The 17978-nt window shown below is 41.9% G+C and overlaps 1 protein-coding gene across 3 annotated transcripts in view; it reads right to left on the reverse strand.

The window, feature by feature from the left end:
* Positions 1-14039, reverse strand: part of ATP10D (ATPase phospholipid transporting 10D (putative)) — a 69066-nt gene extending 55027 nt beyond the window's left edge. For all 3 annotated transcript variants that reach the window (XM_049793718.1, XM_049793719.1, XM_049793709.1), the window contains exons 1-3: positions 13973-14039; positions 1376-1677; positions 396-590 (exon numbers count right to left, since the gene is read on the reverse strand). In XM_049793718.1, coding sequence (XP_049649675.1) covers positions 396-590; positions 1376-1641 — 461 coding nt within the window. In that variant the 5' untranslated portion in view covers positions 1642-1677; positions 13973-14039. The remainder of the gene's footprint in view (positions 1-395; positions 591-1375; positions 1678-13972) is intronic.
* Between the last annotated feature and the right edge of the window lie 3939 nt (positions 14040-17978).

The raw sequence follows: 17978 nt of genomic DNA on the forward strand, positions 1-17978 counted from the left end.
TAGAAGAAATAAAAATATACTTTTCAAAATAAATTCTATGTATGACAATGCTTAATAGTCAAACTACCTTGGTTAATACAGTACAAACTCATGCATGAACACTCTTGCCTCAACCAAAGAATATTTTTTTTCAGCAAATTTTACACCAATTTGATTTCCATTTAGCAAAACTGGTGAGCAAGACTCACCTGGACTAGTCCCTGGGCAACCTGATCTAATTAGACTTGCTTTGAGCAGGGGGTTGGACTAGATGACCTCCAGAGGCCCCTTCCAACTTAAATTATTTTATGATCTCTAGGTATCCAGAAAGTAAACCAAAAGATTTATCAACAACTTTTTCACATATACTCACAATCAAATAATAACAATAAACCAGAAAGACTGTTCTGTCTTACCTGCTATATACTTTGGTTAGTAAGTTGTTTATCTGTTTATCCATTTTGTACTTTGAGTAATCTTCCAGACCATCTTTCACTGCAGTAATTGTCAGAACCACTACTAGAGGTAGCATTGTAATTTCTTTTTGGAAGGCTTCCACCAGAGGAACCCAATTTAGGACAACTAGAAATAGGAAATACAAATTGGCAACTCTGAAACAAAAAGAAAACATAGCAGTTAGCTGTGCTAGCAGATAGTCATCCTTATTCCACCACTCCATGCTATACAGACACTTAAGTTAGCAGTAATTTATCTTTTCTTCACCCCCAACTGCAATTTAAAAACTAAGTATCCAGAACTCTGTTTTCACTCTCCAGTCAACAGATTACTTAGCTGCACAGTTGCTTAATATGCATGATCAGAAGATGCAGAAACCAAGAATTTTCCTGTATTTTCAAACCTGTCCTCCAGGCATATGTCTTCTAGTGAGGCTTTGGTGAACTTGCACTTTCTCAAATTGCCAGGTCTTTTAAACTTAATTTTATCATCTCCTGGGTGAGATGATGTTTTTAAAAGGGACCCATCCTACAACCTCCCTGCATAACTTTACAAAATCAGCAGTCCTCCAAGCAGAAGGAGGATAAAAAAAAATTGGCAACAGAGGAAGAAATGAGGGAAGAGGAGAAGTACATTTGCAGGAAATTAGATTAAAATCCTACTGCAGATTGCTGCGTGGCAGTGCTCCACGAGTAAGGAATATTTCACTAATCCGAAGAACACAGTTAGTGGAAATTACATAATTACTATGGATAAAAGGATAGCCCTATGCTGATGATACTCAAGAGACTATGGCCAAATAACAGAGATCTTTTGAAAAGTGACAGGTAGGTCAGGAGGAAGAATAATTTTTTAATACCCATCTATATAGTTACACACACATTTAAATAAAAGGATTCCACTTCAGAAGAGTTACCACAATTAAAAAGGAGTTCATTACCTGTGAAATTGTTCAAATAAATTCCGTGGTAAAAAATTCAATAAAGTATACTTAGTAGTCCGTATTTGGTTGTTCATGTACTGTTTTGATACTTTTTCATACTCTTCCTTAAAATGTCCCAAACAGGGTATCACTACCCTATGTTTGCCAGTAGTTTTTGATGACTGATAGCACTTGTTACTTGAATTGCTGCTGCTACCTTCTCTGCCCTCTGTAGATATCAGTCGCTGCCAACGGTATCGGGCCCAGCGGATGGGATCTGCCATTGCACCCAAAACGCTTTATAATCCAAGGAGTGTTCTCTATTTAGAAACATGTTAAAACACAACAAGTTAAATAATAATTCTGTAAAGGCTTTTCAACTAAAAAGTCACAGTTACAGTTTTGAATAAGCCTAGGAAAAAAGTCACTTCCATGTTTTGATTTAAAAAAGCCCAACAGAAAGTAATAGTTATCTTTATTATGAGTTATGCGAGGTCTGGAACCCCTGCTTCAAAGGTTGAATTTACCAGAATTTCATCTACCCTTTCAGGATCCTGAGTTTGATTACTCTGTTTAAAATGCACAGTATTTTTGTAATAGCACCTTTTGTGATTTAACCCCAACCAGCAACTAAGCACCACACAGCTGCTCTCTCACTCCTCCCAGCTCTCAGTGGGATGGGGAAGAGAAGTAAAACTCATGGGTTGAGATAAGAATGGTTTAATAACTAAAGTAAAAGAAAATACAACAACAGGAATATAACCAAAAAAAAGAGAAAGAAATAAAACCCAAGAAAATACAAGTGATGCACAATGCAATTGCTCATCACCCACTGACCAATGCCCGAGCAGCGATCTGGCCCTCCTGGCCAACGCCCCCCAGTTTATATACTGAGCATGATGTTCTATGGTATGGAATATCCCTTTGGCTAGTTCGGGTCAGCTGTCCTGGCTATGCTCCCTCCCAGCTTATTGTACACCTGCTTGTTGGCAGAGCATGGGAAACTAAAAAATTCCTTAACTTAGGATAAGCACTGCTTCAAAACTAAAACATCGGTGTGTAATCGGCATTATTCTCACACTAAATCCAAACCACACTGTACCAGCTACTACGAAGAAAACTCTATCCCAGCTTAAACCAGGACAGCACGTCATGTAAGCAGCCCACCCACCAGTTTCACATGCTGCAGTATGGTGAAAAAAGCAGACAAGCTGTTAATTCTGAAGAGAGCAGCATTTTGAAAGGAATCCTTATCTCAGACACTGCAGTCCTTGCTCATGGTTCACAACCTTTATTAAGCTCGGGAATCAACAATATAGTAATAGGCATCTGAGTAGCATCTTGACAGCACCAAACTATGTGGTGTAGTCAACACACTGGAGGTAAGGGATGCCATCCAGAGGGACCTTGACAGGCTTGAGAGGTGGGCCCCTGCAAACCTCATGAAATTCAACAAGGCCAAGTGCAAAGTCCTGCACGTGGGTCAGGGCAACCCCAAGCACAAATATAGGCTGGGTGATGAGTGGATTGAGACCAGCCCTGAGGAGATGGACTTGGGGGTGTTGGTTGATGAGAAGCTCAACATGACCCAGCAATGTGCATCCGCAGCCCAGAAAGCCAACCATATCCTGGGCTGCATCAAAAGAAGTATGAGCAGCAGGTCAAGGGAGGCAATTCTCCCCCTCTCCACTCTCATGAGACCCCACCTGGAGTACTGCGTCCAGCTCTGGGGCCCCCAACATAAGAAGGACATGGACCTGTTGGAGCGAGTCCAGAGGAGGGCCATGAAGATGATGAGAGGGCTGGAGCACCTCTCCTATGAAGACAGGCTGAGAGAGTTGGGGTTGTTCAGCTTGGAGAAGAGAAGGCTCTGGGAAGACCTTATTGCAGCCTTCCAGTACCTAAAGGGAGCCTACAAGAAAGATGGAGAGGGACTTTTTACAAGGGCATGTAGATATGGGACATGAGGTAATGCCTTTAAACTGGAAGAGGGTAAATTTAGATTAGATGTGAGGAAGAAAATCTTCACTGTGAGGGTGGTGAGGCACTGGCACAGGTTGCCCAGAGAGGGTGTGGATGCCCCATTCCTGAAGTGTTCAAGGCCAGGTTGGATGGGGCTTTGAGCAACCTGGTCTAGTGGAAGGTGTCCCTGCCCATGGCAGGGGGGTTGGAACTAGATAACCTTTAAGGTTCCTTCCAACCCAAACTATACTATGATTCTATGAGTACAGCCTTAGACACGAAGTGAGAAATGGCCAGTGAAAGGCACTAAGTTGCTATCATGAACAAAAGAACTCTTCCTATTGAATTAGAAATAGGTTTGAGAATTTTTACCAGCTGGTAGAGGATGAATAAACTTCATGCCAACTCTCCTCCTATATTCACCTTAGCTAAGCTCTAGCAATCTACCCAGGAATTTGTTTTCCTAAAGAAAGCCAAAGTTCATAGAGATAGGTGATACTTTATCAAACCACCCAATGCAGTCAGAAAAGGATTTTTTTTTTTTTTTTTTTTTTTTTTTTTTTTACACACAAACCATGTTTTAATAGAAGCTCAGAACTTCTGGTTTTTACAGTGAGCTTTTTTACAGTTAATAGTTGCTACATTTCTTGTACTACTTCTTCCATAGAACAGCTCATCTTATATTTTTTTATAACTTGTGTGAGCCCCAAATCATCAGTACAGCTACTTCTTGCTGCAGATTACTTTCCTTCCATCTGTATCTTACTATCTGCATGAATAATAGCAAAATTTTTTACTAAATCCTCTTCCTAAATTCCACAGAAAAGCTGCCTCTAAAACTTGCTGGGTCTTTCTAAATGAAATTTCTTTACTACAGTAGTCATCAAACTAATCCTGATTTTGGCTTCAATCAACTCAGACTTTTATTCATGCGGTATCTTTTTCTCTGCGATCGACAAAAATGCCACTCTGTGCTGCTCAGATTCCTCCAAAATGTTGCTGTAAAAAGTTATTTTCCAAACTATTAATTTGACACCATTGTATCTTCTCTTACATACCTTCCTTGATTTTTCCTTTCTTCTATTACAACTGCAGAAATCTCGAAACATGGGCACAGTGTCCTCAGCAGGTCACCCAGCAATGAGGTAGTATTAATATATGTACATCAACCCATTCTGTTCTTAAAAAGAAGATGCTGCAAACTTCCTAAAAAGCTTGGTCCACTACATCACTACCATTTAGCTAGAAAGCTTTCCCCTAATGTCTAAGTGGTGTCTTACTCTCATCAAATTAAGATGGTACATTTTTGGCCTATCATGACTAGATGTGGATAGTTATTGACTGTTACAATCTTAATGTCTTGGAAGACTGTTACCACGTACGTGAAACTCATGTTCCTATTTAGAAACCATGACCTGCATGCGAAGGGAGAAGAGGAACAAGGAGGGAGAAACAAACCTCTGCATAGCATCTCCTCTCAGCATGCCTCAGCAGTTCCCACGTGAATTGCTGTTCTCCCAAGGCCCTTCTGTAGTGCTCCTCCAGGCAACGTAAGGGACCAGTCTGAGAAAAAGAGACTTTCCTTTTTTCTCAGTGCTAAACCTTGTGGTCCCAGTAACCATCAGACTACCAAAGGCAAGCAACTGCTGCACAGGAAGGCAGCTATGTCCAGAACTTCTCAGAGAAACACAAAGGAGGTTGTGAAGATTTTCCAAAATATATGGCATCCTCTTATTTTCACAGCATGTGGCATCTTCATAGCCCTGCTCCCTCTAATCCTACTGCCTGGGCGACAGTCCCCAGAGGGACTTCCCTCTGCATAGAGGCTACTATCTTATTTTAGTCACGGTCAGTCTTTCCTCTGGAGACAGAAACTGACATCTAGGAGCAGCTACTTTACAACAATGAACTACTTTTAAGGTATGGCTACCATATAGTCAGACATACAAATACTGATCTGTACACATGTGAAAGAGATGCTTCAATTCATTTGCACTGAGTCTGAGAACAAGTCTAAAGCTTAAAAGGTAGCCAGGTCTTCAAAAATATTTAGGAACTGCAGAGCATGCTGCTAGTGGAGTCCATACTTGGCTATGCAGATCTCTTCAATACACCTAGAGCTCCTAAAAACCAAATGAACACCGACACATCTACACGAGTCAGGACTGAAGCAAAGAACAGAGTATTGAAAATTAAAGAATCTGAAAAGCTGACTGGCTGAAAAGAGGTACTTTCTTCTTTTGCAATAACAAATTTTGGCAGTTCAGCTCTTAAAAAAACCCCGAACTTCTAGATTTTGAACAGCATCCTTAAGGCTTGGCCATTTTGAGGAAACAACATTCGTCCTCAACTGCCTCTGCTGTGACAAATCAGTAATTTCACAAACAGATCTTAGGCGATGAGTGGCCTTTTTAAATAAATGTTTGCTTTAAATAACAACGTGCTGGATTATCAGTGAGAGTTTTAACGTGATTTCTTTTTTGTCCTGTTAAATTTATCCGTCTCTTTCAAGCCTCCAACTTTAGCATGAATCATACAGGGTGTGTATATTAACCATACTTCTGCTTGAAATGATAGTTCTTTGCCCAAGTGCAGTAATCTGACTTATCTCTACATGCTGTTACTAAGTTCAACATCCTTGTAGAAAACTTAAGTAAGTAAACACCACAAAATTTCTCAAGATGCCATATAAGCCAGGTATTTGAGAGCAGGTTAGATTTGTAGAGAAAATCATATTTGTTTTCATAAGACCAAACAAACATCTGATACTGGTGACTTCTGTGACCAGAAGCAGCAGCAAAGGTAAAGAAACTATTTCTCAAAGCAAACTCCCACAGCTAATGTGAATGCAAAGGCTTTAAATGACAGATCCTGTTCACTCAGTGAAAATTATATAGGCAAAATAACTTACACAGCTAAATAAACTTTAAAAGCTTAAGGATTACATTATCAGTAACATGCAAATGAAGATGGGAAGAGAGAGTTGAGAATCAGGAAAAACGAAAGGGAAAACCTGACAAATTTCAAAACCTCCTAAATTCTAACTCTTTTGGGTTTTCATATTACCTTTTGTAGCATTCGATACCTGGTGACCACTCTTTAGAAATAAAATTAAAAAAAAAAAAAAGTGGGAAGAGTACTGTACATTTTAATGTGACAGCATGTTAAGACAGAATTCCTCACCATTGGATCTGGAGCCAAATGTTTAAACTGCATACACAGTGTTGCTGAAGAGCAGTCACCCCCTACCGCATACACACCCCTGACTCCTGACACAGCTCCAAAACCTCTGCCCCACCCTTCCTCATCCTGCTTCAGAGAAGCAGAGCTTAAAAAGGAACAGGAAAGATCAGATTCAGTTGTGTGCACTGCATATTTCTGCCAGTATCCCCAGCATTTTAATGTAACAACTTTTAAGAAAACTCTGAAGAAGATTGTATGGACAAGAAACAACTAATACAAAACCACCACAACTGCACTACATTGGAAACACTGTATGAGAAGCAACAAGTAATCTCCTGTGGTCAAAAAGGTGAATCAGACAATTAACCAGCATCTTGGGAAAAAAGTATCTGGATCTCATACTTTGCCACAACGCCCTCTGACTCACCTAGGATTTGACTGAGCTATTTGCAAATTATTTTTTTTTAATCATTTGCATTTCCATTGTAAAGTAGGATTTATGAGGTTTCAAACTTCAGAAATCTCTTCTGCATTTGTTTTCCTCTTTTGAGTATTTTTCTTCTTCCTCATTACATTTGGATCATAAAATAATGAGCACTTTTCCTTTGGTTAGCTAGAAGGTCAAAAAGAGAATCATCAACTTCACGTTAGATATTGTAAAGGATGAAGTTGCCCAAGATCAAATAAAAGCTGTTTTAAACAATTTTTCTAAGAAATCCTTTCTCCTAAAACATGATTTGACCCTCTTGTCACGTCATTTTTCACAGTAAATTCTTGAGTTCTCCAGCTAACATGAATTCAAAGCAGTAATACAAAACTGCAGATGTTTCTTTAAACACTGGCAAAAGACCCAGAAGATGAGTTACTTTGAAGCAGGATTTTAAAAGGTTTATTTTAAAAAAATAAGTTTATGTTTAAAAAATCCAAGAATAATGTTCGCATATTTGAAAACTGGAAGCCTAAATGATTATATTCTAAGTTCTGAGGACAGCATCACACAAGCTAGACTGTTCTCATTTTCATGCTATGCACTCAGGTGAACACTACTTGATCTTGCTAAATGGCAATAGCTGATATAGAGATAATCCAGCTATGTCTTATATGCAAAAAGTGTAGCAAGCTCGCTAATGTCACATGATCATGATGAAATGTGGAAGGGAATTATCTGACACTGGACATATTTGCTTTCTCCCCACCTCAGTTCCCTCACGTACCCTGATTCTTCCCTCTTCTTATGAGGCACTCTGAGAAATGGAAAACTGGAAGGACTAGATATGGTTAATGTGCAATAGCTGGTTGTCAAATCTTTGTAAAAGCAAGGCACAGCAGTGTCATTTTTACCACAGGACAGATCGACACTATACACTATGCATGTTTGACCATCCTATACCACAATAAAAAAGCCTTTAGTAACTCTCTGCTAGTGGTAATGCTGAGAAAACCCCTATTTTTAAATGGTCCATACCCTGAAACAAGGACCTTTCATCATAAAGCCCAGTGTAAGCATTCTCTTGTATGTATATTTCACGTCTAAAAGTTGTTTTCATTTCCCATCACTTGCCACTCATTGTCTCTTTTAAACTCTGTCAGCTTCCAGTTCTGTGGAGTATCACCCTCACATCCGCATGCAAGCTTTTGCTCCTTAGCTTTCCTGTGGGGAGATGGAGCTGCAACTAAAAATTCCTTAGTTCCAGTTATATTATTTGGTAGCCTTTGGCAAATCACTTGGCAATCACCAACCTCTCCCATACCAGAGTCTGCAAAACAGATGTGTACATAATTCAGCCAATGTTTATACTGCCCTGGAACTGCACCTGACTATTATGCTGTGGTCATTTGCTCACACATCACGTGAAGTGCCCTACCACTCACCCCGCTTCTCTTGACCACTTCCTCCCTTCTGACAACATGCTTCTCTTTTGCTGTGATCTCCAAATAGCTAGTCCTTGTTTTGCTTTCAGAAAATTCTTTGTTAAATACACTTGGTAAATGACATATTTCACAAGAATGTTCCTCAGACCTTTGGTACACGCATGTGTATGGTGCGTGTTTCTACCCTGTTCCTGTTCAGGCACAATCTTTTGACACAATGTGCAGTAGGCCTTCTGTGTCATCTGGGGCTGTTCCCAGTAATATAATTGTAAAATAATAAATTGATTCTTGGCAAACGGAAATGCAATCAAAATTGCATTCTCTTACCTGCAAAATGTCTACAGCACCTAAAAGGGAAGCAAATCAGACAATGCATCTCTCTAGCAACACCCCTTTTCTTAACTCCCTACCTGAATATTTCAGGATGTTCTGCAGGTCTGAGGTTCTGGGGTGACCAGGGAAGATATAAAAATGTTAACCCAGATGGAGGTCACACTATACAAAGCTATGGAAGAATGGATCATCCCTCATCCACACAAAGTCCCACTTAAACCTCCTAGCAAGTGTTACTGCACAGGCTCACTAGTACTTGCGTCGCTACATTATAAGTGGAGTACGCTGTCAGAACTATACAGGCTAAATGTTAAAAACACCTCCTAATAATTTTTGAAAACTCAGAAGCTATTAGACAACAGCAAAGCTTAAGGGAACCATGGCCTAAAGATTAATTTACACTCTGAAGAGCAAATACTTCTTTTCTCCTAAGGTTTGCTACTTTCTCTGTAACACGCAATTTCACAAGTTTGTAACATGTCTTTGCAAGCCAATATGAAACCTGCAGAGACACCCTAATATGCTAAATAGATCTGGATAAGAGACTTGTGCTGCCAATTGATGGGACAAACAGCCCAAAACCTGCAGGAATCAAAACTTCAGTTCTAAGAAAAAAATGTGGTTATTTGCAACCACATATTCTGAGTTATATTCATAAAGGGGATGCTAAGAACTCTTGGATTAAGAGTGGAAAGCAGATGTTACTATGGAAAGTGAAATGCTATGGCAATATTTTGCCATGCACTCCTACCTACAAAGTCTGATTTAGCAGAGGCAATACTGAAAACCTGCAAGCCTTGGAATGCCTTATCTTGGAAAGGAAATTCCTTGGTTGTGAGAACTTTAAGCCAGCCATTGGCAGCTCTTCGCAACTGAAAAACAATCAGCAGGATGCATTAAAACCCAAGAAGTGCCAAGGCCCTGACACAAGGTCAACTGCAAGATAATTTGATATTAAACCATACATGCAGTAGTATTGATTAATGTGCTATAGTGTGGGAGCAGCACATAAAAGCAGAAAATCTCCTCCATCTTGGGTAGTTATGTAGGATGACAATCAGATCTTGTACCTGCAGACACAACTGAACCATACGCTACCAAAGTTTAGGTTTAAAACTCAGATGAATCATGTATTTCTGCTACAGGTAAACAGTTTCAAAATAAAACTGAAGACTGCTGGAGAGCTATGACTTGTGCAGATGCTTTACATCCTCTTCTCCTTTAATCAGAAAAGTTCTGCTTTATGCCCTGTTCTCATGTGCCACATCAGCCTCTCAAAACTGTAAAACAAAACCTTCCAGGTTAAGTCTTACTCTTTTATGACCATCTTTCTCACAAGTATATCTTTAGCTCAAGGTCATGCATCATTTAATCACTGCAGATGCTTTGATATGCAAGAAATTCACATTAATTTCACAGTAACACTAAGGTGTGGGGCATGTTAAAAAATTTATACTGGTGTCCCTATGATACAAAAGGATGTGATTTTTTTATAGTCAGTGTACGCTCCCTACAGTTACTGTTACAGTAAACAGTTTTAAAGGAATGGATCCATACTGGCAGTATTCCTGGGTTTTAAGTATAATGATTTCTTTAAAGGGACAAAACTCTGTTGTGTCAACAAGGTCTAGGTTACTCAATTGAAATTTATACTGAAAGTACCTGTTACAGCAAGAAACTGTACTTAAGTTTCCAAGATCCTAAGTTAGGCCTCTGACTAGTCCTATTCTTCTCATTTTCTAAGACACTTACATTATCAGCTCTTCAAGAGTTCCACAAACTCCCAAGGCATCCAAGAGGCTTTCAGGTTTAATGCTCTAGGGTTCTTCAAAGGATCTGGGAAAGGAGGTTATACATATGGTTACAAATAGAGCACAACTACAAATTAAAAAAAAAAATATCCTTCATAGCTCACTTAAAATCAAATCTAGTATATTCATTTAATCTTAAAGACTTCTCTGCCAACACTGGAAGCCAGAAATGTCGATGCTATACATGTGGGCATAACCTGAGCTACTAAATATCTAGACAGCATAGCCAAATAACAGCAGTCGAGCCACAAAAGTGCAGATTTCCATGAAGTTCTTCAAGTACTGTGCAGACTTAGATGGCTCATGTCCACGCCTGTAGCAGTGCAGCTTCACTGTTTTTTTAGCCAAACAGATTAAAGCTACCTTAAGCATACAGCAATCATACCTACCAAAAGTATATCTTAGATATGAACAATTTATGTACAGCCTTCTGATTTTTAAGAAGCTAAAACAGCTACAACGGATGTGAGATACCTGCATATTTCAAAGGGACAACAACACTACAGCTGACAGCACTTTAATTGTCAACGCTGTTGTACTGATTCACTGTATTTGTGCTGTAGCTTCAGCACAGCTCCTACTTTCTACTAGTAAAGTAGAAAGTTCCTCACATGCACTCCAGCTGCAAATGACAGTGCTGTTTTAGAACATAAACTGCGCATCACTTTTTTTTTTCCTTGGCATTTTAAGATTTTCAGTGGGAGATCCCTTCAGAGAGGCAGTTCTGAGGGTCAGACTGAAACTGCACAGGTGTCTAGTTTTCTTTTCAGCCCTGTGAAATCCTTTATGAGACTTCTATTTATTTTAGTATTGCTGCTTCTGTCCTTGCCTTTCTTACTCATCTCCATGCTCATCATTCTTTTTACTCCTCTTCCAGTACTGTTTATTATATTCAGGTCTAAAATTAGGCTCAGATCTTGCAGGCTTCACTTTATATTTCATGACACTGATTTCAACTATTAGCTGTCCAACACAGGAATTGTGCCTCATTCCTATGCTTGGAACACATAAACATATTTTCATTTCATTAACGTGACAGCAGAAATTATGCTAGTATTTATAACCATTTTAAACAGCATATCAGTATATACTGATGGCTTCTGGCTTTATATGGACAAGACGGAGCTTTTAAAACTCACTACAGAAAGCACAATTAGGTGTGATACAGGTGGTCATCAGCCACAACACTGTTCAACAGAATTCAAGACAGCAGTGTATATAGTTTTCCAACACTGTAGTGAATTTTTGACAAAACCGACTCTTCTATAACCTCAGGAATATAATCAGATATTCCTCATGGAGCAATAAAACCTGTCTACTGCTCGGGGATATTTTGACAAGAATAACCTGTGAATCCACTTTAACCACTAGAGAGTTTCTGCAACACTACAAGACATGCCTCTTGAGAGGATATGTCAGGCCTGAAAGACAGAAGTGTCCTACAGTAATTCAGGGCTCAACTACAAATGTGTATCTTTAAAAGCTGTATTATTAAAAATGAAACAAAAAGATATAGGAGCCTAGAAAAAAAAATGCAGGCGTTTAAGAATGCTCAAATTCTGACCCTAGTAACCTCAAAACTATTTAAGACACTAAAGAATCAGTGCTGTGAGTAGCTGAACCAATTTAAAAGCTAACACTGAAAGGACTTGTTCTTGCTTCTCCCACCTCGTGCTCCTGGCTTTGTCCCCTCCTTCATAATCAGTCTGGTACTTACTGAATCTGGTTCAACTCACTGATCTGCAAGACTTTTTACTAACTCAAAGACAATAACATTATTGGATTTCCCAATCTGGTTTATAGCTGTGAAAGCATTCTTGTTAGCACAGGGAGATGGGACAGCAATGTCAGATTAGACTGTCTTTGAGTATGTATGTAGGGCACTCGGTCCTGATTTTGGTCTAGTTTTCATTAGAAATATATATCAGCTGTGGCTACTGCCTTTGAAATCCAGACCATCCACAGTAGCGGCAATTAACAAAAGAATGTGATCCTTGTCTGTCAGTCCTAGCTTTTGCTCCTGTAAATATTACTGCCCACAGACTAACTGTAGAGACTCAGTCTAAAATGATGGCTTCGGACCAGCTTTTAGGGCATGCAAAGGAGCTAAGAGAATTAAATCCCACTCTGATCTTGGGGAAACCACTCAGTGCCTCTCTCCTGCAATCTACCACTTATGAAAACAGGGGTGATGACAATTCTGTTATCTCTTGGTGATGATATTAAGATAAATATGTTTTTAAATAAGGGGTTTCTCAATACTATGGTCATTGGCGAGACGTGAGTATATTTTAAGTATTATTCTAGTATGAAAATAACAGTAGTTTTTATATTAAAAGTACTTTTTTCTTCAGTAGCTGTACTTCTGACCGAACAATTTAGCCACACTAACTTTAGGAACTTTGATTTTTCTTTCCCATCCTTGTGAAAATTTTTTCACTCCTAAACCCAGTACCCATTATTGTGGCCTAATCCTGTAACTGCCCGCGTGCACGACGCACCCCTCTGTACTTCCCTGAAGGTTCAAGGATTTCCCTGTGACTTCTGTGGACCTAAGTCTACTTACTTGCCGTAAAACTGTGAAGTACGTAAAAGCTTACACCCTCTCCCTCAATCAGCACCCTGAACTACCAAGGTCTTAACTACCTTTTCTTTCCGGTCTCCTTCCAGAGCAGCTCAGCCGATGAGATTAACACACCCACGGGTGCCCTCGTGGCCCGGGGGACATTTAAAAACACAACACCACGAACCGCCCTTTCCCGCTGCACTCGACGGCCGCGGCACCACTCGGCTTCAGCCGCCGCCGGGTTTTGCAGGGGGGACCTTTCGGTCTCCGCAGCACCTTCCCGGACCAGACCCCCTGACGCCCTCAAAATGTCACCCGCGGTCAGGAAGAGGGCACCTGCCTCCACCTCCGAGTCCGACCGGGAGCTGAAGACGGACGGTGGCGACCGTGCCTTTTCACGCCGAGAACCGACGGCTTCGCGTTCCCCTCGGCCTGAGGGGCGGCACCTGCCCGGCGGAACCCCCCAGGCCGCGGCAGGACTGAGGCACCTCGCGCGGCGGCTGGAGGGCGGCACTTCCCCCCCGCCCCCGGCGCGGCAGCCCCGCCTCGCCTCCGCCCCAGGCGGCGGGGGGCAGCTGGGGGCCGGCGGCTGCCCGCGGAGCCGAGGCCGGCTACGAGGCCCGAAGGCCGGCAGCCGCAGGCAGCCCCGTTTTCCTGCCGGCTCGCATGTCCCCACGGCCGTACGGCGACGCGGGTGGTTCCGCCACAGCCTCCTCGCGAACTAGCGCGGGCTCCTCCACGACCGCTGCTTCCACGTTTCCCTCCCGTCAGGTCTCGGCCCAGGAGCCCGACACCGGTGTCCTCCCACCCCACCAGCCGCGCACCCGGTCCCGCAGGCAGGCCGCCTGCCTGCCTGCCTGACCCCCCCGCCCGGCCCGGCGGGCTTACCGGTAGCACCGGTCACATCCCAGCGTAATGGCCGCGACCCCCCTCCGCGCCCGCCGCTCTCGCTCCGTCTCCGCGGCCGCCCCGCCCCGCCGGTGCTGCCCGGCCCCCCGCGGCTGCGCCGCGCCCCTCTGCCGCCCCGGCCCGCCCTCGCTTCCCTTGCCCGGTGGCCGTCGTCGCTCTCGGGTCTCTGCACCTCAGCCTGCCCTTACCGGCCTTTTGCCGCTCTTTTCTGCTCGCCTCTTTCCCGCTCTTGTCTTTCTCCCCTGGGGAGTGACTGAGGCGGGACCCGCCGGGCCGGACTGCGGCGGGGGACCCTTCCAAAAAGCGTCTCCGCCGCACACCCCGCGGCCTCGGGTGAGGGCGAGGAAGCTTTGCTCGTGGCCGTGGGGGCCAGGCCTTTGGTTGCCGCTTCGGGAGGCGAGGTGAGGTACTGCCAAGCAAGCCCTTTCGTCCAGCCGAGGGCAAACCCAGTCCCAAACGTCCAGGCAAAGGGCCATACGGCGTGCCCAGGCGTTGTGCACCCATTTTTCTCCTGCCATGCTCAGGAGCTGAGTTTTCAAAGCAAAAATATGAACAGGGTTGCTTTTACAATCTCCGTCAACCGCAGCGCTTGCCCATCCAAAGGTTAGTTATCCTTTAAAGGCGCTTTTTTTTTTTTTTTTTTCTTGAGGCCTCGGCAGGTGGAGGCTGTGACAGGAGTGTGGCTGCGACAGAACCTGATGCCCTTGACAGCTTGTCAGGGACGCTGATGTTCTTGATCTGTTGCCAGGACAGTCTGGCACTAAAGGCAGCTCTGCCTGTCAAAACATCAAGTTTTCTAGCCACTGGGCTAATCAAGGTTAGCAAACACTCTTTCTTGTTTTCTAGGAAGTAAGCCTCTGGCTATTGAGAAACTGCCCAAAGTATCTTTAATCACTGCCATCGGGAACCTCAGTGAGTTGTTTCATCAATAGCCCTTTTGCAGACCCACACTGTCCTTTTTGCTCTTACTGCCTTCCAGAGCTCTCTTGCAGGCTGCCCCTTACAATGAAATCACATGGCCTTTTACACAAAAGTGAGAGGATTCATATTCTAAGATCATCTTACGCTGAAAAAGGAAGAAAAAAAAACCAGAAAAAGTTATTTGCAGACCCCTTGGTCCCTATTGAAATGGACTGGAGTTATCAGTACTTGTCCAGTATCAACAACGAATTCCTAACAGAGTGCTGGGAGGGCTGTGCTGAGCAGTGGTAATTTGTTGTGCTCTCCTTCCCATGCACGTGATGTCATTTTCCTCTGTTGTCCTGCATTTTAACATGCCGTGTACCCTTGACCACACACTGAAAACACTGGTTATGTTTCAGTGAACAGCAGCTGATAGTTTGTTCTTTGAAGTGCCCGTATGGCTGGCAGGAATTTCAGAACATATGGGCGTGTCAGATGGAATAAAAATACATCTACATGAAGGAAGTCCATAACAGCCTCCTTGAAATTACGCATGTTTATTCTGGGCAAGAAAAGATAACGGAGTTCTTCTGTTTCCTTGGCAGGATCCACTGCCTTTGCTGGCTCAGGAGCTATAGGAAAGAGTATGCAACTCTGAGGAGGGCAAAACGAGCTACTGCAAGACCCAAGGTGGTAGTAAGCCTGCCAGCAAACAGTTACTTTAACGTTGTTTAATTGGTTAACATATTGATTTATTGGAACTTTCAGGTTAGGATAGGTGTTTGAGAAAGAAGAGAACATCACACAGTTTTTAAGAGAATAGCCATCTATCCTGTAATCACATCAGAGCTGTAAGTAATTTATATACAGAGTCCTATGTTTCCCATTCATATTTTTTCATGCATGTCAGTCCATTCTGTAAACTTACAACTACAAAAGGCATCATTTTGTTTCCCTTGTTTGCCCAGCAATAACAATTGCCTTGAGTAGGCCTGCACATCAGTGTGCTGCAAAAATACCTGACCAAACCATCAATGAGCTAGCTTGGCTGCAAGAAGGAGCATAGCTGCCTTAGTGCAGCTCTCTGTGCAGTTTAATTAGATGTGTTGAAGCTGAGTATATGAGCTATTCAGAGAGGTAGGTCTGATTGGGTGGGTGGAAGGCTTTACTGGCACTGACTTTTATCCTTTTGTACTACTGTCCAGTAGTCTTGGTCTTGATCCCAAGCATGCAAAGCAACCATCCAGCATGTCTGAAGTGTAATTAAACTGTCTTTTCCCAAGCACCCTATGGAAGAGTAACTACAAAGAAGATAATTCACCAGAGAGAATGCTTGACTGAGAAATCTCACTGACAGCTTTTCTGTGTGGAAATAATAACACTGAATGTCATCCACAAAGATATATCCCTTTTTTCTAGAGAGGTCTGCAGGTGTTTTTCATAGTAACTCCTGAACAGCCACATGAAAAGGGAAAACTATGGGCATGTGAGAGCCATTGATGACTCCAGCACAGCTGGAGAGCTCTTTGGTCTTCTGTGTTCTTCAAACCCTCTATCTGTTCATGGCTGCAATAACTCTGCAAGTACAAGCATGAACAGCTCGTCCAGCTGTGCTCATATTGGCACTGGTTGGAGCACATGAAAGAGAGGAACTTACATCATGGGAATTGTCAACTAAACATGTTGGCAGACTCAAAACTTTCCCATGAAGACCTGGAAGGAAGAGGGAAATTTGTCATAGCCTGCCATCAAACATTTCCCAGATCACCTCAAGTTAATGAAATGCTAAAAACCTGGTTATGATTCCCCAGGCATTCCAGTGCCAAATCCACATAAATAGCAGTGCCAGTGGGGATTTCGGTTTGTAAACATAGATGGTTATCATTACTGCAGTGTGGGTGCTCGTGGACCAGCTTAGCAAGTACGAGGTACATTCATATCAGGTCAGTGGATGTACCCGAGAGATCTGGTGTGTATTTACAGTACAAATAGTGACATACTATGATATACACTCTACTTTAAATATCTTTGAAGATGTGGTAGCATATTATTCATAATTTATAGCAAGAAAGGGACTTGATTATCACCCAGTAATTTGATCATCTTTTTCCTACTTAGCTCTGCAGTAAACGCAAATAATTTAACTTTAGCAGAGATTTCACCAAAAAAACTTAAATTGCATTGAATTATTGTTTACAAGATCATTGGCTAAATGATGTATTTAAAGTCCTAACCAATACTACATGTGAAAACCCAATATTTTGCCAGTGCAGATTAAAGCTGTCTATTGTGCATATGCACTAAGGTAGTCTCTTACTACAAGATCCTCAGATATATTTCCTGACAGGACTGCAGTCTGACTCAGTTTACAGGATGATGGATGCCCAGTGAATAAGACAGTTGTTTATCTGTTCTAGTCTGTGTATGGCTATAACCTTTATTTACCATACACTGTCTAAATCTGTATGAGTTTATTGATTTCCATGTGAGGAGATTGTGTTTATCACTGGAGTAAGCATTTTATAAATATTCATGAATTTTCCTTCACAGCTCCCTGTGAGACAAGAAGGTATTACTACTTCCATGTTACAAATAAAAAATAGAAACAAGGGAGAATAAACACCACAACATAAAAGTGTTTGCTCGTGATTATGAGACTATATGCTCAGTTTGAAAGATCTAACATTTGGTTTTATATTTTTACAGTGCAAGATATATTCTGTATATATTATGTACATTTTTCAAATCTTGTGAGAAGTAGAATAGCTATGTAAATATTATCGCGGGAACTTTCCTTAAAGGCACCTTTTGGGTCATGGAATCTATTCCCTTGTTATTGCAAGCATGCCATGTAATCTGGTTCATAAACTGACTGAGGTTTATCTTAAAAGTAATTAGGTGTTTTGCTCATCTTACTGTATTAGAAAACTGTTCCAGAGTATGGTTGCTATGAGGGTTAAGAATTATCTTTGAGCTTCTAAGCTCAAGCTCCTATCCATTTGCTCTTATACTAGCAGTGACCACTGTTTTAATGGCTTAAATAGTTCTTTTTATTCCTGATGTTTATCCATCCACATTTGTT

Source organism: Accipiter gentilis, chromosome 3 (assembly GCF_929443795.1).
Source record: "Accipiter gentilis chromosome 3, bAccGen1.1, whole genome shotgun sequence".
Taxonomy (NCBI): domain Eukaryota; kingdom Metazoa; phylum Chordata; class Aves; order Accipitriformes; family Accipitridae; genus Astur; species Astur gentilis.